Below are 18,909 nucleotides of genomic sequence, written 5' to 3' on the forward strand. Positions count from 1 at the left end.
AGCAAATCAAATCAAGAGAATGGGAGCTGGTTCACAATGAAGCACAGAGCATTTTTAGCACCTTCCTCTTGCCTGAAGCTGCATCTGACTGATCAAGCTTTACATTTGTGACTACTCTGCCCTCTTCTGGTGATCTCAAAGAATGAATTTATCCAACTTTATCAATATCATAGGTGCTGTACCATCACTGTCACTGAACTGACTGTCATACTCTCTACCCCAGTGGTTCTCAACCGTTTCAGGACGTGACCCCCTAAATAATCATATTTGAAGTGGGGACCCCCCACTCTGACAAGCACTTGGAATATAGGAGTTGAGGCATTACATTTTGTTTGACTCGGTTCCGAGTCAAACGAGGCGATGTGAGCTTGTAGATCGGCTATTTTCATAATGTTTTATAGTATAGTATAGTTTATTGATTACTTTTGATGCAGTCTTTTTCTTGTCTGTCTTTTTTTAGGTATTAAAAAGATCTTAAAAGTCCTTGAATTGTCACTTCACTGTCATCTGGGGACCCCCCAAAATCGTGTGGGGACCCCCCTGAGGGTGAGAACCACTGCTCCACCCAGTGGTCAAAATATTTTACTGGACTGAATGATAAAAGGGCACCCTGGTACAACTTTCACTGCAAATGCAGAGTACATCAATGGCCTCACTATTCATTATATTCATAAAGTGACATGTTAACTTATTGTTTGTAAAAGTTCACACCATCAGACTGACACAGCAAAACCAAAGCAACACTTGGCGACTCAAAATAATTGTCACTGATAAATCAATAAACTCTTAATAACCTTGGTATGTTTGCTACACAATGTATGTGATTACAAAATGCAGACTGCAGGACATGGAATCTTTGCCCATGTTGTTGGAGGACCTGAAGGACATTTCTTTGTTAAAAATTCAAACTGAACACCTGAGCTGCAATTAGAAGTTTTACATTATTCTGTGAAACAATGAGGACAGTGAACTTGAGGAAATGAGAATTAAACAATTTGTCAGCCTCTACTAAGGTAGATTAAATAGTTTTATAAAAATCAAAGACACAACTTAAATAAAGTTTATACAGGGTACATGTATTTACATAATACAATACAATAATGCAATAATAATTAAAGTTTGATTGATTGATTGAAAAAGGTCTATAATTTACAATGATGTACAAATGTTGTGAAGTTCTTTTGCTATGTACAGCATGTTCATAGTGTCTTTGCAGTTTAATGACTGTACAGTGCCTTGCAAAAGTATTCACCCCCCTTGGCTGTTTACCTATTTTGTTACATTACAACCTGTAATTTAAATGCTTTTTTAATCAGAATTGTATTTGATGAATCTGCACGAAATAGTCTTAGTTTTGAAATGAAATGAGAAATATATATATAAAAATAGGATTTTTAAAAATAAAGAACTGATAATTGGCATGTGCATATGAATTCACCCCCTTTGTTATGAAGCCCCTAAAAAGTTCTGGTGCAACCAATTACCTTCAGAAGTCACATAATTAGTGAAATGAGTCAGGGTTGGGTTATAAAAAAAATATCCAAATATTTGATGATCCCCAGGAGCACCATCAAATCCATCATAATCAAATGAAAAGAACATGGCACCACAACAAACCTGCCAAGAGAGGGCCCCCCACCAAAACTCACGGACCGGGCAAGGAGGGTATTAATCAGAGAGGCAGCACAGAGACCAAAGGTAACCCTGGATGAGCTTTACACCACAAGCTTGAACTATTCGTGACGTCATCAAACCGCGTCCAACTGTCAAAACAAACAACACGGTTACTGTAGCTAACAACTCTATGAGCTAACTGTAACTCTATGAGCTATAAAGTGTCTATATTACACAATAAACCTTAATGATGACTGACTGTAGTTCAAGGTAAGACAATACTAATATAATAATAGTGTGTTGCTCTGTTACTGTGATGGTACCCTCTTTTCGGACGCTATTTTGGTTTAAAATGTTGCTTTTCGTCAATAACGAAACGGCTAGCTAACTGTAAATGTTAGATTGATGGTTGGGCTTTAAGTTGATCATATTATATACGATGTTTTATTTGAAAATAACGTTTACTTTTGAAGAAGTTGTTCAAAATGTGTTGAAGAGTGACGACAGTAATGTTTGCTTCAATTACAACCGAAACTATTTAGTATGGCACTTTAGTTTGTCCATAGGTAGCCCTGAAACATGACTGTCATTCCATGACAGCGTCATGTGAACCATGGCTAGTCCATAGGGAAACTATAAAGTCCCAGTGTTGATTGGAAAACTGTCTGTATTACCTATCTGATTTAAGTAACTGTCGGTGCTATATTTGAAGTAAAGCTGTAAGATACAGTCACAGCAATTGGAAACGTATAATTGATTAGTTATTAGTTGATTAGTGGTAGTAATCTAGCCTGTATCTCCATATCATATCTTGTAGACCAGGCCCATTGCAAGTTGCGTCGCGTTTCGCCCCTCAGGGTTGAGGACAGAGTACAGCAACTTGCAATGGGCCTGGTCTACATTCTCTACAAGATACACCACAACATTAAGACAGTCATGTACCTGTCAAAATACTTCAAAAACGTAAATGACACCAGAGGTAGCTCCACTGATCACGTCCAGCCCAGATTTGGCACAAACAAGGGGGTTGAATTTGTTCTCCTGCTATGCAACAAAAATGTGGAATGCCCTAACCCTAAACCTAACCAAAAGTAGTGAAGGAGTGTAAAACCCTACTCACTTTCAAAACTGCTAAAAGAATACCTTCAGGAGGCTGCAATTCCAAACTGGCCCCTGTCAAAGTCATAACCTAGCCCCCCCCCCCTCTTTCTTTTAAAATGTTTATATGATGTTCTGCATAGTAGTGTATATCTGTCTGTCATTTAATGTCTCCATGAATTGAGTTCGTGAGGACCCCATTTGAAACAAGCCAATGCGTTTTATTTCGGGCTTTCAGGCTCCCCAACTCTGGTGCAGTCTCTTAACACTTGCTGTGAGAGGAATTCAACTTAGTACTTTAACTAATATTTACAGTATGTATCCCCCATTAGACTCCCCGACACTGAATGAAGTTCAGTTACTCTCCAGTTCCGTTGTGCAAGAAGTGCTGCTGCTGCTGGGATGGGCCAGCAGATCTCAGGTCAGGCGGGCCGTCTGCCTGAGAAGCTGGTGAAACATGCCGGGCTGGTGCGTGACAGCGGTTACCTCACCTATGAAGAGTTCCTGGCCAGAGTGTCTGAACTTAATGACGTGTAAGTTAAGTTCAACTCCGTCATGTAACAAATAGGGCAACTATGAAAGCAGTAGGCTATAGGGCATTGAAGGACATCGTTTAAGGGATCATTTAAGGGTATGTATATTTACAGTGAGGTAAAAAAGACCCAGCCAGTAGTAGGGCATATACGGTATCTGTTCAAAAGGACATGGCTATTTATAACCTAATGGGACATAATGTCTGTTGCAGGACATGTACCTCTGTGGGTGAGGAGGCCTGTCATAAGCCTTATGGTCTCAAAGATGTCTCATCCTATTGAGTTGTGATGTGAATTTCATCATAACATTTAATTGTCCCCAAAATGTATAAAAGACCCCAAAATCAAAGTGAGCATGAAAGGCAATGAATGATGTTTAACCATGCACAGTAGGCAGAGATCTACTAAACTGCATACACTTATGGACACAACATTTTCGAAGACAGGGGCAATCTTTGCTAATGGCAAGAAGTCAATATTAGACTGTTGGGGTCCTTTAACCTCTGTGGAAACTCAGTCATACAGTATGTACATTTGCCTTAGCTTTGACAGCTTGAGCAATTGATGGACTCTGTGATCAGGCCTGTGGAATAATAAAATGTTCTCACTTACATATATTTCAACGGATGTCATCCATTTAAAAATGCATCATCATGACACGATGATATTGAGTTATTTCAGAAAGGTTCTTGTTATCATATCATTAACAGAGTATTGTGGAATTAATTCACTAGTGTTATGTCCTCTCCCATCTCTTACTATCGCTCTATTGCTAACCCTTACCGTGTGCTATTCAGTCTGAATTCAGGAAATAAAGCTCAAGCTCAAAACGTGTCGCGTTGCGTTTCGAGCTTGCGGATCTGCTACTTTTGATGCTTTTGTGTGGCTGTAGTACGATCAAGTAGGGCGTTAATTTACAAATAAACACAAAAAGTTAGAATATGGAGATACCGTAAGAGGTCTCTGCCCGACAGCAACGATATCTAAAATGACACAGATGCTTTCCCGGATTGAAAGGTATAAACAACGTATAGGCCTTCCAGCTCTAAAAGGGTTAAGTCATATCTACCCATCTCAGTCATGTGGTTACTGGTTACAATATTTTGAAGATGATTTCTCCTCTGCTGTGTTTCCCTCAGTACGGCCAAGTTGGCTGCTGGACAGCCCAAGCACCTGCTGTTTGAGGTGCAGCCAGGCTCCGATGCCTCTGCCCTGTGGAAGGTGGCTGTAAGGGTCGTCTGCACCAAGGTGAGATGGTGGATTGGCTATAGGCCTCGCTCCTGTGGCGTGTGCGTGTGCGTCTGTGTGTGTGTGTGTGTGTCAGAGAGGGAGAGATCATGTGTATGTCTTTGTGTGTTGTGTGTCTGTTTCAGGGACGTGCTGGCCACTGCGAAATTTGGGACAATTCCAGAACAGCCGTGCCATCCCAGGCCAACCAGGCCGGCCGTTAAAAAAAAAAAAAAAAAAAAAAACTTTTTGGGTCTGGGCGGCCCACAAAGTAAATATCTCTGCTGTCCAGCACGAGCTGTCCAGCTAACTCCAAAACGCTCATTGTTCAGCAAACGAAAAAACAAAATATACGTTTTTCAGGAAATGAAGAAAACCTTATATTTTTAAAACAAAGCAATACTGCCTCATCAAAGTTGGTATAGGGACTTTATATATTGTCAGATACTTGCATGTGTCATTATATTATCAACACTTTACCCAAATCGCGGGTAAATCAACACTTTACCCAGCGCAAGTGGAGTTAGTAGTTTCAGACGAGCAGAAATCAAGCTGAAGTGGAGTTAGGTGTCCAAACAACAATAGCTCCACTCGCTGCTGAGGGAGAGGTTTCAAAAGGGTACAAATTCCCCAAAGCTAACAATGGATCTCCAAGCTCACAATGCATAACAACAATGTGTGAATTAATGCCCTGATGCTTCATGACACTTATTATATAGGCCTACAATAATAATAAACAGGACTTTAAATATTACAATAACTTCTGCAAAGAGGTAGTAGAACTAGCGCAACAGAAATGCCATGAACGCCTTTCTTCTTGTCACATTGCTCTCATTAAACACTTCATAGATTTTAGAAATATAATTACTTGTTTTCATAACATTAGCGTCAGTGCTAAACAGGTACACTGCATAGTTTTAACAGACTACGGGGAGTTTGTTTACGTGATCCTCCTCCTCGTTCACTGTGCAGCGCGCTCTACTCATGCTGTGAAAAGGCAGCGCTGTAGAGGAGAGGGGGGAGTTGTTTGAGGATCCAATGGAGTTGGGAGTTTTCGTCAGAGGCGCTTTTTAATACTTCAAAACATTTCCAAATGTTTTGATTTTTTACACAGACCTAAAGGGTGTTCAATAGCGTTGATTTATGAAAAAAAAAAGATGAAAATGGAGTTAGCTGGTTCGTCCTGGACACCGACGATATAACTCATGTAATTGGCCCACTGGCTTGTCTCTGATCTGAAATGGCCAATCCTTGAGTAGCACCGGCCCACATTACCTGCAGTATTTTATCATTATTGTACATTTTTCATTGTATGTTTTTATTATGAATAATAAAATTGTTTATTTTTATTATAGATAAAAATATACTGCTCATCGGTTAGTATTTGGGACCTCGCCGCGCAGCCGAAGGCAAAAAAGACCGATCTGGGATTCCCGGCCTGAATTAGGGGCCCAGCACGTCCGTGGTCTGTTTGTTTGTTTGTGTGAATGAAAGAATGTATTGTTGTCTTCGTGTGTGTGTACTTTTGTCAGCAAGTGAACATAATTTATAGAATAACAATGGCTGGAGGTTTCATGGGCATAAAGAAGCCAGACAACATTCATGCCGTGCCACATGTGAAAGCATAGTGAAGCACAAGTTTAAATACTACTCACTTTATATTTATTGTGAAGAGTCACAAGTGCAGAAACGCAAGGCAACATTTTCAATATATGCAAATATGCTGCAAATGCATAATGGGTCCAGTTTTAAGTTGAATACTGAAGTTTTGACTGTGTACTGTCCTATCTAAATAAGTTTGTGTGTCGGGGGGGGGGGGTTAAGTATATGTGTGTAAGTGCATGAGAGATAAAAAATTATGAGAGAAAAAAATTGCAAATGTACATGCTTGGATCTGTGTCTGTGAATGAGAGGCGGGGAAAGAGAACTAGAGATTGTGTTTCTTGTTGTATTTATATGTGTGTGTGTGTGTGTGTGTGTGTGTGTGTGTGTGTGTGTGTGTGTGTGTGTGTGTGTGTGTGTGTGTGTGTGTGTGTGTGTGTGTGTGTCATGTCAGATCAACAAGGAGAATGGGAATGTGGAGGCATCTCGCATCATGAATCTGTACCAGTTCATTCAGCTATATCATGACATCACCAGTCAAGCTGCTGAGGTGCTGTCAGCAGAACACTTCACAGAGGGACCCTCAGGACAGCTTCCATCTGCAGACTCCTGTCAGGCCAGCATGTGGATGGGCAGGTTAGAATGTCCTATACACAATGGGCCTGTTCAGTCCACTGGACAGGCCCATTGCACTGACGCCAGGCATGTCCAGTCCATATTGGTCATATCTGTGTGCCCGCCACAGACACTGCCACAACTTGAACTTGAACTGTTTCGGTTGCTGTGTAATGCGTCCAAAACTTGCCCTCATACTTGGATTTTAATTTATTTACCACACAGACACCCTTCTGTAGTGCTTGGCAGCGGAAACCCATGCTCCATTGCTCCATGGTGATTGTGTTTTGTCCCTGCAGGGTGAAGCAGTTGACTGATGAAGAGGAGTGTTGTATCTGTATGGATGGCAAGTCTGACCTCATCCTGCCCTGTGCACACAGCTTCTGTCAGAAGTGCATTGACAAGTGGTATGATTAACAAACACTTCTTATTAAATGTCATTTGTGCAAGATTCTATTATTGCAGTGGCTGAACATGGTGTGTGTGTGTGTGTGTGTGTGTGTGTGTGTGTGTGTGTGTGTGTGTGTGTGTGTGTGTGTGTGTGTGTGTGTGTGTGTGTGTGTGTGTGTGTGTGTGTGTGTGTGTGTGTGTGTGTGTGTGCGTGCGTGCGTGTGTATATATATATATATATATATATATATACACATATACTGTATACGTGTGTATACAGTATATATACACATATATGTGTGTGTGTGTGTGTGTGTGTGTGTGTGTGTGTGTGTGTGTGTGTGTGTGTGTGTGTGTGTGTGTGTTACAATCTGTAAGACATATGAATGAGGAACATCTGCTTACAAACATTTCCAGAGACACACTCACAATGTCACCTTTAGGACAATTCTTGCTAAATATCTTACACTGTGTTCACATTTTATGAATCGTGTTTATCCTTGTTAAATCTCAACAATCGAGAATACAGCCACTAAACACAGTTACGTACATGTAATGGATCATTTAAAATTAGTAAGTATGTAAGTGTTTTACTTCATTTAGAACATTTTGGGGGGTGTCTTTATGAACATCTCACTTCAGATCATAAAACAACCAAAACAAAGATTATGGCAGGACTCTGACTTGGCCATTTACGCCGTTACAGCCATTCTGTTCATTTGTGTTTAGGGTCACCATGATGCAGGACCCATCTTTTACTACATTTCAGATCAGACAGTCAGCTACCATGATACGCTCCTTTAGAATTGCCAGAAACAATGTGTTTGTGAGTTGTCTTTAATTAGCTTTTATGTTAACCCCGCCCCTCTTCCTCATTGGTTGCTGTTCTAAATTGGACAAAAATTCTCTCTCCACCCTCTACCATTGAAAAAACAAAAAATCTGTTTCCTCATATTGATATTTAATGTATTCAATTCTGATTTCAAACTTGGTCTCAGCAAAAAAAAGGAACTTCTCGGGTGCAGCATAGTGACTGGGCATAATGTGTTTCACAAACTCAGCATAAACAACCGCTGCTACAGTATGTGGAAGGAGCTTGCTGGTTGGTCAGTCAGGGAGTCACAGGGACCAATCAGAAGGCTGACAATAGATCAATTCTAACGTTACTGTACACAAATACACATCCCCATATATACAGTATCTCTTCAAGTTTAGACCCCGACCCACGATTTGTACACCACTGATTTAAAGGTAGGGTAAGTGATTTTCTTTCGTTAAAATAAGTGTTAAATACATCCATATTCTGATAGTACTCATTGCTATAGAGTGTTTGTTCAGGAACAGGAGTCTCCATGTCTCTCCAGCTCTTAATAAAACAGAAAATGCATTTTCAGGTCGGGATACCAATTTTATCCAATTAGGATAGATAACTCAGTCAAGATATAGATTAAACAAGTGAAATTAGAAGTGATGACACAAATAAATGAGCAGACAGAATTGGAACTGGAACACTATAAAAAAAATTAGCTGATAAATGGGTACTCTCTCCTGATTGGCTGAAATGTTGTCAACTACCTGGACATTTATTTTCTGTTTATTAAAGAGCTGGACTGTCATAGCAATGATTACTATCAGAATATAAAGACAAAAGAAAACAAAAAAAACATTTTAATAAAACTTTTAGTTTTAAGCTTAACATATCACTTACCCTACCTTTTTAAATTGATATGACACTACTTTTCAAGAACACTAAATTGCAGGAATATCTGTCATTCCAAAGGGGCCCCAAGTGTTTTCATCACAACTCCAAAGTTGCACATTTAACTTACTAGAATCTACTGATCTCTCTTGTTCACATAGGAGCGGCCAGAGCCGAAACTGTCCCATATGCCGCTTGCAGGTGACAGCTGCCAACGAGTCGTGGGTGATGTCCGACGCTCCGACAGACGACGACATGGCTGGCTACATCCTGAACCTGGCCGACGAGGCTGGGCACCCACACAGGCCTTAACATATTGACTTTAAACACGCCAACTGCACACACAAAGACACTTTCAGCAGGGCTGGGGTCACCTGCCTTTCAGTTCTGTTTATTAGAAATAGGTTTGATTTTAGTTTTTTCAAGTAAAGCAGTAGAAACGGATGGGAGGGAGGACATGCTAAAAGCTGTTAATAAAAGCTTTTTATTTTATTTTATTGACAACAAATAACTATGTTAGGTCCCGTCCACCAAATTAGGAGTTTAACTAACCAAGTAGGCACGTGGCATTTAAAGGATCATACCGATGGTATGGCATGTTAACCTATTGACTACAACTCACAGTATATTTGATAACAGATTTAGCTGGGCGTTGCTAAAAATAAAAGTTTTTTTTTTTTAATGGGCCATATTAAAATATTCCAGCTTATTAAGACATGGATACTTGGATTTCATTTGTAAATCACTCTTCTCCATGGACTTTATACAGCTAGACTTGTAAAACCAACCAGCTCTTTCAAATGCATTAAAACGCAGTAAGAATTTGAATAAAATAACACAGACTTTTCACTGTGTTGGATTTCGTACAGTACTGTACCTCTCAAACAAGCTTCAAGTCTCTGCAAGTTGATTTTCATACCTTACTTAAATGAATGAATGAAGTCAAACTAATGTATGCTTTGGGAAATGGTTGGCCGTAATGTTAAGTATACCATGAGTTTACTCAATTAGCTAACTGGTATGGTCCTTTGTGCTGACTAAGAAAGCAGCACCTGAAACATTAGGTCCCCTATACCAAAGTGCTTAAGCAAATATGCATTCTCTTGGTTCAATCATTTCTTGAGTTTGAAATGACTATACTCCAAGTGCATGTTTGTCAATATGTGTATTTAAAAGGAAATCCACTTCCTGATTTTAAAGCGAACCGACCCCAACCCTGAAAGCGAGCAACGAGAAATCAATAACTAAACGGGCGATTACATTTCTTTCAGAATCAGTAAATATCATCCAACAAAAGTCTAGCAAAGCTTAAGAACCTAGACTGGTTTCTGATCCTTACATTGTTGTGCTTTTTGTTGGTCAGTCATAGCAGTTTCATTCAAGGCCTTTTACCACTTACTTACACCCTATACTTAGTTCACCAGATGCCCAAGGGCTCTGTACTCGACCCCCTCCTGTTTTCGCTCAAACTTAAATATCTTCGCCGAAAATAGCTGATCTACAATGCACCTGGATGTGTTGTGAGTTTGTCAATCTGCTATTTTTGCCAAATGTTATACACAGAATAGGGACACTAAGCCGTTGAATCCCAAAATGCACTTTGCCCACCCTCCCATCAGAAGTTATAGAGTGTAAGTGCTGTTCTTGATGGGAATGGTTTGCATGACCAGAGGGCCAATACACGGCTATGGGTTATTTTTGGACTACTTAACCCAGTTAGGTGAAAATGATACGTATTATTTGATATCATTGATATATATTATATTCCCATTTAACATCAGAATGATCAGGAGCACATACCATACATACTTTACGTAGATGTCACCAAAGGGGAAAACCACTGTTTTATCATAAAAGTGTTCTACGACTCCCTAAGAACCTAATAATACTTAATAATATATAGAGTAACTTAATTCTATAGTAATAATACTATACTTGCATTAACTTGGGGTTGATTTAGCCTTTAACCACAATGGGACAAGCAGAGCTGGGGTGAAGTGGATCAAACATTAAGTAGAGTATTTATGCAGGTTCAGTGTTGACTCTTGCGTTGATAATACACAGATAAGGAGTATATAGAAAGTATATATAGTATAGAAATGAACCAGGGTCAGCAGTCATAGTCATTCATTTATCCACAAAGGTGATTGGGCAATTCTCCCTTTTGTATATATTTTCTTTATTGTGACTGTGTGAGAGGGAGACAGTATAAGGAAGGCACAGAACATTACAGAGACACTACCAAGATGCTTTTGAAAGGACTAGGATAGGTTTGAGTCATGCAATACGTTTTTATAAAACGTATTAAAGTAAATGTTGGGCATTGGTGGTTGCTTTGAAGGGGTACACATGCTGTGGTTGTCAGCCATGTTTAGTTTCTCTTTTGGTTTCCCAACAAAACAAAAATCTTCTCTTTTTTTTACTTTTATGTGTATATTATCGAAGCTGATTATCTGATTACTGTAATAAGTACTTTAGTGTCTACTCCACCTATAATGTGACTACTTTGGTTTTTCACACTGCTTGGTTTTGCCTGACTATTCTTGACATTTAGCAATGGGCAGCTTCACAATTTCAAAGGACATAGGCTATGTAGGCTTTGAAATCATATAATTAAATAACAATTTAATACGTTGCAATTATATCCAAATGTGAAAGTCCTAAGGGTATTGACAAAGTTAATTGTGTTAGCATTAGCAAATACAATTTACTTTTTAAATGAAAACTTAATATAAGTCCTAAGGGTATTGACATCAAGTTAATTGTATTAGCAAATACAATTTTATTTTTAAATGAAAACGTAATATAATATTTAAATGATGTTTCTTCTCAGCTATCATGCAGTAAGTTCAACAAGTTTTGCTCAAGATATGTAGTTCTAAGTTTCTGCTGGATACATTTGTATGAATAACTGACTTGTGGTGACAAATATTACACTGTATTAGTACTAAAGTTTGAGTAGCTAAAATGTTCTATTTGACTAAATATCTGTTTATCAACAAAAATCTATTTTATATAATAATCCATAAAGATGTGAAAGAATAAAGTCTGAAAATAAAATGTTTTTTGTTGTCCAAGTGGCTTTATAAAGGGGCAGGTTGCATTGACCAATAATATTTAAGTTTTATGACGTTTTGTATTTATTTATTTTTTTATACTGAGACGGCTAACGTTACGTGGAAAGGAATCAGTTTAGACAGTTTAAACTTCCACTAAACTTTAGTGGAACCATGGGAAGATGTGGCCAGTGGTGTACGTAAAATAACTAAGTACACGTACAAGTACTGTACTTAAGTACAATTTGAGGTATTTTTACTTTACTAGAGTATTTCCAATTGTCTATACTTTTACTTCTACTTCACTACATCTCAGTGGCAAAAAAAATACTTTTTACTCAACTACAATTATTTGAAAACTTTAGCCACGGCCACACCGCACTTTTATTTTACCTCTGGGTCGGAATCTGCCAATGCTTTGTCAATGCAAATGCGTGGATTCTTGGAATTAATGCGCAAGACCATGAATCCACGCATTTGCATTGACAAAGCATTGGCAGATTCCGCCCCAGAGGTAAAATAAAAGTGCGGTGTGGCCGTGCCCTTTCTAGTTACTTTGCAGATATAAATGATTACATTATAAAACATACATTAACCACTTTAGCCTTATTTTATACCAAGGTTATTTGAAACTAGCCGATCTACAAGCTCACAACGTTATGCCAGGTGAGTACAGATGATTGAAAACCACTGTTCTAAATGGCAGTGGTTCACAAACTTTTTAGCTCAAGAGTCTTGAGGCTTGGCTCCCGGGGAGAAATCAAATTTCTCTTTTGGGTCTTGAGTCCCAAGATTCAAGACCCAAAAGAGTCTTGAGTCAAGACCCAGGGTTAGGAGTACGTTTCAGGCAATTTAGAGTTGATTGGTAGTACTTTGCAGTGACATTTTTTTTTCCACCATTGTGTCACTACCGAAACGAAAGTTGGTCACTACCGAAACGAAAGTTAAATACGAAAAAATCACTAAGTGTGGAGGCCAAAATCGTCCCCCCAAAAACCTGTTATGAGTACGTTTCAGGCAATTTAGAGTTGATTGGTAGTACTTTGTAGTGACTTTTTTGGTCACTACAAAGTGTAAGACCCATCTTTAATAATAACCATTCATTACTTAAAAGTTAATATCTCTGTATGATGGCATGCACTGACCACACCCCCAAACCGGGGGGTCTGGGGGTCCTCCCCCAGGTGAATTTTGGGAGTTTGTCAGTTTAATACCAAATCCAGTAGAAAACCAGAAGAAATGACGATCCAGAAGAGTGTCAGGAGACATGGTCAAAAACCAGGAGACTCATGCGGGATCCAGGAGTGTTGACAGCCCTGGTCCACAGTAAGGTGGAATTTTTGAACTGTGAATGGAGTTTCTAGGTGAACGTGTTTTTTTGAGGTCCCTATACCCTAACCCTAACCTTCCATCCGCCTCCATTCTAAGTCTCTGAACTTTTAAAGGAGTACAATTCTAAAACCATTAAACATTTCAAAGATTCCTTTTCAGGCAAACATGTCGGTCAGGGGATCTTAGAATAATCTCACTATCTATTCCAATTCACTTTTTAAACAATTATTTTACTGATTTTCCTTTCAGACCCCAAATTAGATATTGCTCAATTTTTCAAATATTCACTTCCAATTTGAAGCTCAGATTATACTAAGATCCCCCGGGCCTGTGAAGGTATCTTAGTATAATCTGAGATTCAATTCGAATTCACTTCTCAAGTCTATCTTACTGATTTTCGTTTCAGAACCTAAATAAAACATTGCTTGTTTCTGTCTGCTTCTGTGATGTATGTCCTGTAATGTACTTTGTGTAATGTATTGTGTATGTCCTGCCTGTATCTTGAACGGTGACGTCATGGACACAAATTAAAATTTGGGGGAAAGCTGACAATAAAGTTGTATCCTATCGTATCGTATCGTATTGCTTCATTTTTTCAATTTTCTATCCCACGAAAAAATCAGGAAAATGCTCAATTTTTCTGATATTCTGCTTTGTATTTTGGCTTCTTTTGATTTGGGACTGACACTGAGAAAAGCTCAAAATAGTTTTTTTTCTCCAAATCTTTCATCCCAGAATAAAAATCAAAGAATGTCTTTGCCATTTTTCCAATTTTCTAGCCTACCCAAAAAAATCAGGAAAATGTTTCGTTTCGGTAAAATTTATTTTACCGAAACGAAAGTTAAATCCGAAAAAATCACTAAGTGTGGAGGCCAAAATCGTCCCCCCAAAAACCTGTTAGGAGTACGTTTCAGGCAATTTAGAGTTGATTGGTAATTTTCGTTTCGGTAAAATTTATTTTACCGAAACGAAAGTTAAATCCGAAAAAATCACTAAGTGTGGAGGCCAAAATCGTCCCCCCAAAAACCTGTTAGGAGTACGTTTCAGGCAATTTAGAGTTGATTGGTAATTTTCGTTTCGGTAAAATTTATTTTACCGAAACGAAAGTTAAATCCGAAAAAATCACTAAGTGTGGAGGCCAAAATCGTCCCCCCAAAAACCTGTTAGGAGTACGTTTCAGGCAATTTAGAGTTGATTGGTAGTACTTTGTAGTGACTTTTTTTTGTCCCTAACATTCATCGAGCTCTGGACTTAGTAAATTTATCTTTTCACCATTGTGCCACTACCGAAACGAAAGTTTGTCAATACCGAAACAAAAGTTAAATCCGAAAAAATCACTAATTGTGGAGGCCAAAATCGTCCCCCCAAAAACCTGTTAGGAGTACGTTTCAGGCAATTTAGAGTTGATTGGTAATTTTCGTTTCGGTAAAATGTATTTTACCGAAACGAAAGTTAAATCCGAAAAAATCACTAAGTGTGGAGGCCAAAATCGTCCCCCCAAAAACCTGTTAGGAGTACGTTTCAGGCAATTTAGAGTTGATTGGTAATTTTCGTTTCGGTAAAATTTATTTTACCGAAACGAAAGTTAAATCCGAAAAAATCACTAAGTGTGGAGGCCAAAATCGTCCCCCCAAAAACCTGTTAGGAGTACGTTTCAGGCAATTTAGAGTTGATTGGTAAATTTATTTTACCGAAACGAAAGTTAAATCCGAAAAAATCACTAAGTGTGGAGGCCAAAATCGTCCCCCCAAAAACCTGTTAGGAGTACTTTTCAGGCAATTTAGAGTTGATTGGTAATTTTCGTTTCGGTAAAATTCATTTTACCGAAACGAAAGTTAAATCCAAAAAAATCACTAAGTGTGGAGGCCAAAATCGTCCCCCCAAAAACCTGTTAGGAGTACGTTTCAGGCAATTTAGAGTTGATTGGTAGTACTTTGTAGTGACTTTTTTTTGTCCCTAACATTCATCGAGCTCTGGACTTAGTAAATTTATTTTTTCACCATTGTGTCACTACCGAAACGAAAGTTTGTCAATACCGAAACAAAAGTTAAATCCGAAAAAATCACTAATTGTGGAGGCCAAAATCGTCCCCCCAAAAACCTGTTAGGAGTACGTTTCAGGCAATTTAGAGTTGATTGGTAATTTTCGTTTCGGTAAAATTTATTTTACCGAAACGAAAGTTAAATCCGAAAAAATCACTAAGTATGGAGGCCAAAATCGTCCCCCCAAAAACCTGTTAGGAGTACGTTTCAGGCAATTTAGAGTTGATTGGTAAATTTATTTTACCGAAACGAAAGTTAAATCCGAAAAAATCACTAAGTGTGGAGGCCAAAATCGTCCCCCCAAAAACCTATTAGGAGTACGTTTCAGGCAATTTAGAGTTGATTGGTAATTTCCGTTTCGGTAAAATTTATTTTACCGAAACGAAAGTTAAATCCGAAAAAATCACTAAGTGTGGAGGCCAAAATCGTCCCCCCAAAAACCTGTTAGGAGTACGTTTCAGGCAATTTAGAGTTGATTGGTAGTACTTTGTAGTGACTTTTTTTGTCCCTAACATTCATCGAGCTCTGGACTTAGTAAATTTATTTTTTCACCATTGTGTCACTACCGAAACGAAAGTTTGTCACTACCGAAACAAAAGTTAAATCCGAAAAAATCACTAATTGTGGAGGCCAAAATCGTCCCCCCAAAAACCTGTTAGGAGTACGTTTCAGGCAATTTAGAGTTGATTGGTAAATTTATTTTACCGAAACGAAAGTTAATTCCGAAAAATCACTAAGTATGGAGGCCAAAATTGTCCCCCCAAAAACCTGTTAGGAGTACGTTTTAGGCAATTTAGAGTTGATTGGTAGTACTTTGTAGTGACTTTTTTTGGTCCCTAACAGTCATCGAGCTCTGGACTTAGTACATTTATTTTTTCACCATTGTGTCACTACCGAAACGAAAGTTTGTCACTACCGAAACGAAAGTTAAATCCGAAAAAATCAATAAGTGTGGAGGCCAAAGTTTCCGAAAATTACCAATCAACTCTAAATTGCTTGAAACGTACTCCTAACAGGTTTTTGGGGGGACGTTTTTGATTTTTTTCGGATTTAACTTTCGTTTCGGTAGTGACAAACTTTCGTTTCGGTAGTGACACAATGGTGAAAAAATAAATGTATTTGTCTTGTTTGTTGTTCAAATCAAAGCACCAGGAAGGCTGTATTTCTTTTCCAACAGTTAGCTCAATGGGTTGAGACGCAGTATTCATGATCCAGAGGCCATGAGTTCAAATCACACTGGTAACTTTACTGTGATGCTTCCCTTTGCAGACTAACTTCTAGAAAAACAAGTTAAAACCACCAGGAAACCTGTAACTCTCAGCCAACAGCTTAGCTCAACTGGTAGGGCGTCTGTCCAATAACATGACTTGACTTCACTTGAGTGGGTTCGATTCCTACTCGAGTCAAGTGTCCCCGGTAACTTCGGGCAACGGATAAATTGACTGATATCCTTAGTGATGCTTCCCTTTGCAGACTAACTTCTAGAAAAACAAGTTAAAAGTACCAGGAAACCTGTAACTCTCAGCCAACAGCATAGCTCAACTGGTAGAGCGTCTGTCCAATAACATGACTTGACTTCACTTGAGTGGGTTCGATTCCCACTCGAGTCAAGTGTCCCCGGTAACTTGGGGCAACGGATAAATTGACTGATATCCTTAGTGATGCTTCCCTTTGCAGACTAACTTCTAGAAAAACAAGTTAAAACCACCAAGAAACCTGTAACTCTCAGCCAACAGCATAGCTCAACTGGTAGAGCGTCTGTCCAATAACATGACTTGACTTCACTTGAGTGGGTTCGATTCCCACTCGAGTCAAGTGTCCCTGGTAACTTGGGGCAACGGATAAATTGACTGATATCCTTAGTGATGCTTCCCTTTGCAGACTAACTTCTAGAAAAACAAGTTAAAACCACCAGGAAACCTGTAACTCTCAGCCAACAGAATAGCTCAACTTGGCTGAGAGTTACAGGTTTCCTGGTGGTTTTAACTTACAGATTTCCTGGTGGGACCGGGGACACTTGACTCGAGTTGGAATCGAACCCACTCAAGTCAAGTCAAGTCAAGTCATGTTATTGGACAGACGCTCTACCAGTTGAGCTAAGCTGTTGGCTGAGAGTTACAGGTTTCCTGGTGGTTTGAACTTGTTTTTCTAGAAGTTAGTCTGCAAAGGGAAGCATCACTAAGGATATCAGTCAATTTATCCGTTGCCCCAAGTTCCGGGGACACTTGACTCGAGTGGGAATCGAACCCACTCAAGTCAAGTCAAGTCATGTTATTGGACAGACGCTCTACCAGTTGAGCTAAGCTGTTGGCTGAGAGTTACAGGTTTCCTGGTGGCTTTAACTTGTTTTTTTCTAGAAGTTAATCTGCAAAGGGAAGCATCACTAAGGATATCAGTCAATTTATCCGTTGCACCAAGTTACCGGGGACACTTGACTCGAGTGGGAATCGAACCCACTCAAGTCAAGTCATGTTATTGGACAGACGCTCTACCAGTTGAGCTATGCTGTTGGCTGAGAGTTACAGGTTTCCTGGTGGTTTTAACTTTTTTTTTCTAGAAGTTAGTCTGCAAAGGGAAGCATCACTAAGGATATCAGTCAATGTATCCGTTGCCCCAAGTTACCGGGGACACTTGACTCGAGTGGGAATCGAACCCACTCAAGTCAGGTCAAGTCATGTTATTGGACAGACGCTCTACCAGTTGAGCCATGCTGTTGGCTGAGAGTTACAGGTTTTCTGGTGGTTTTAACTCTTTTTTTCTAGAAGTTAGTCTGCAAAGGGAAGCATCACTAAGGATATCATTTATCCATTGCCCCAAGTTACCGGGGACACTTGACTCGAGTGAGAATCGAACCCACTCAAGTCAAGTCATGTTATTGGACAGACGCTCTACCAGTTGAGCTAGGCTATTGGCGACATCAAATTTCTCTTTTCTCAAAAGAGAAATTTGATGTCTCCGCGGGAGTAATTGGTTTGACTCAAGACTCTTTTGGGTCTTGAGTCTTGGGAAAGAAAAAAAAAGTGCGCCAGTTTGATTTGAACCGGGAACCTTCTGGTTGCAAGTCCTGTATCTAAACCACTGCACCACAGAGGTCCTTACCTGTTCTGTTGACTTGCGTGGAATTTTCTGAAAGATTATATAAAGGTAAAAGCCCCAGGTAAAAGTTAGAAAGATGTCCTTGCGGGATTTGAACTCAGGACCTTCAGTATGCAAGGCCTGAATCTTAACCACTGCTACACCATGGTACATACTTTCTATGGTCTCTTACACGCTCTTCAGTGAAAGATCAGATAAAGGTGCAAGAGTCAGGTATTGGTTGGAAACCTGTCCTGGTTGGATTTGAACTGGTAACCTTCTGGTTGCAAGTCCTGTATCTAAACCACTGCACCACAGAGGTTCTGACTTGTTTTGTTAACTTAGCCTGGCAAAGTTTGTACCCTTTTCCCTTTAAATATCCATTGCCATTGACAATGCATCGGGCGCTTAAAGTTAAATATTTCAAAAACTACAAATCATTTCAAAGTAAAACATCTCAAGGATGCATGTCCACAGTAAGGGGGAATCTTTGAACTGTGAATGGAGTTTCTAGGTGAAAGTGTTTTTTTGAGGTCCCAAAACCTTCCATCCGCCTCCATTATAAATCTCTGAACTTTTAAAGGAGTAAAATTCTAAAACTATGCAACATTTCAAAGATTCCTTTT

The 18,909-nt window shown here is 39.2% G+C and overlaps 1 protein-coding gene across 1 annotated transcript; it reads left to right on the top strand.

The window, feature by feature from the left end:
* The first annotated feature begins 1,765 nt into the window (after window positions 1–1,765).
* Window positions 1,766–11,824, top strand: rnf141 (ring finger protein 141). The gene is made up of 6 exons (XM_084059961.1): window positions 1,766–1,884; window positions 3,045–3,245; window positions 4,385–4,493; window positions 6,529–6,710; window positions 6,989–7,096; window positions 8,940–11,824. The coding sequence occupies exons 2-6, from the start codon at window positions 3,115–3,117 to the stop codon at window positions 9,088–9,090; spliced, it is 681 nt and encodes a 226-aa protein (XP_083916087.1). The 5' UTR covers window positions 1,766–1,884; window positions 3,045–3,114; the 3' UTR covers window positions 9,091–11,824.
* The last annotated feature ends 7,085 nt before the right edge of the window (window positions 11,825–18,909 follow it).

This window comes from Gymnoscopelus microlampas (assembly GCF_963454915.1).
Source record: "Gymnoscopelus microlampas genome assembly, chromosome: 6".
NCBI classification, from domain to species: Eukaryota; Metazoa; Chordata; class Actinopteri; order Myctophiformes; family Myctophidae; genus Gymnoscopelus; species Gymnoscopelus microlampas.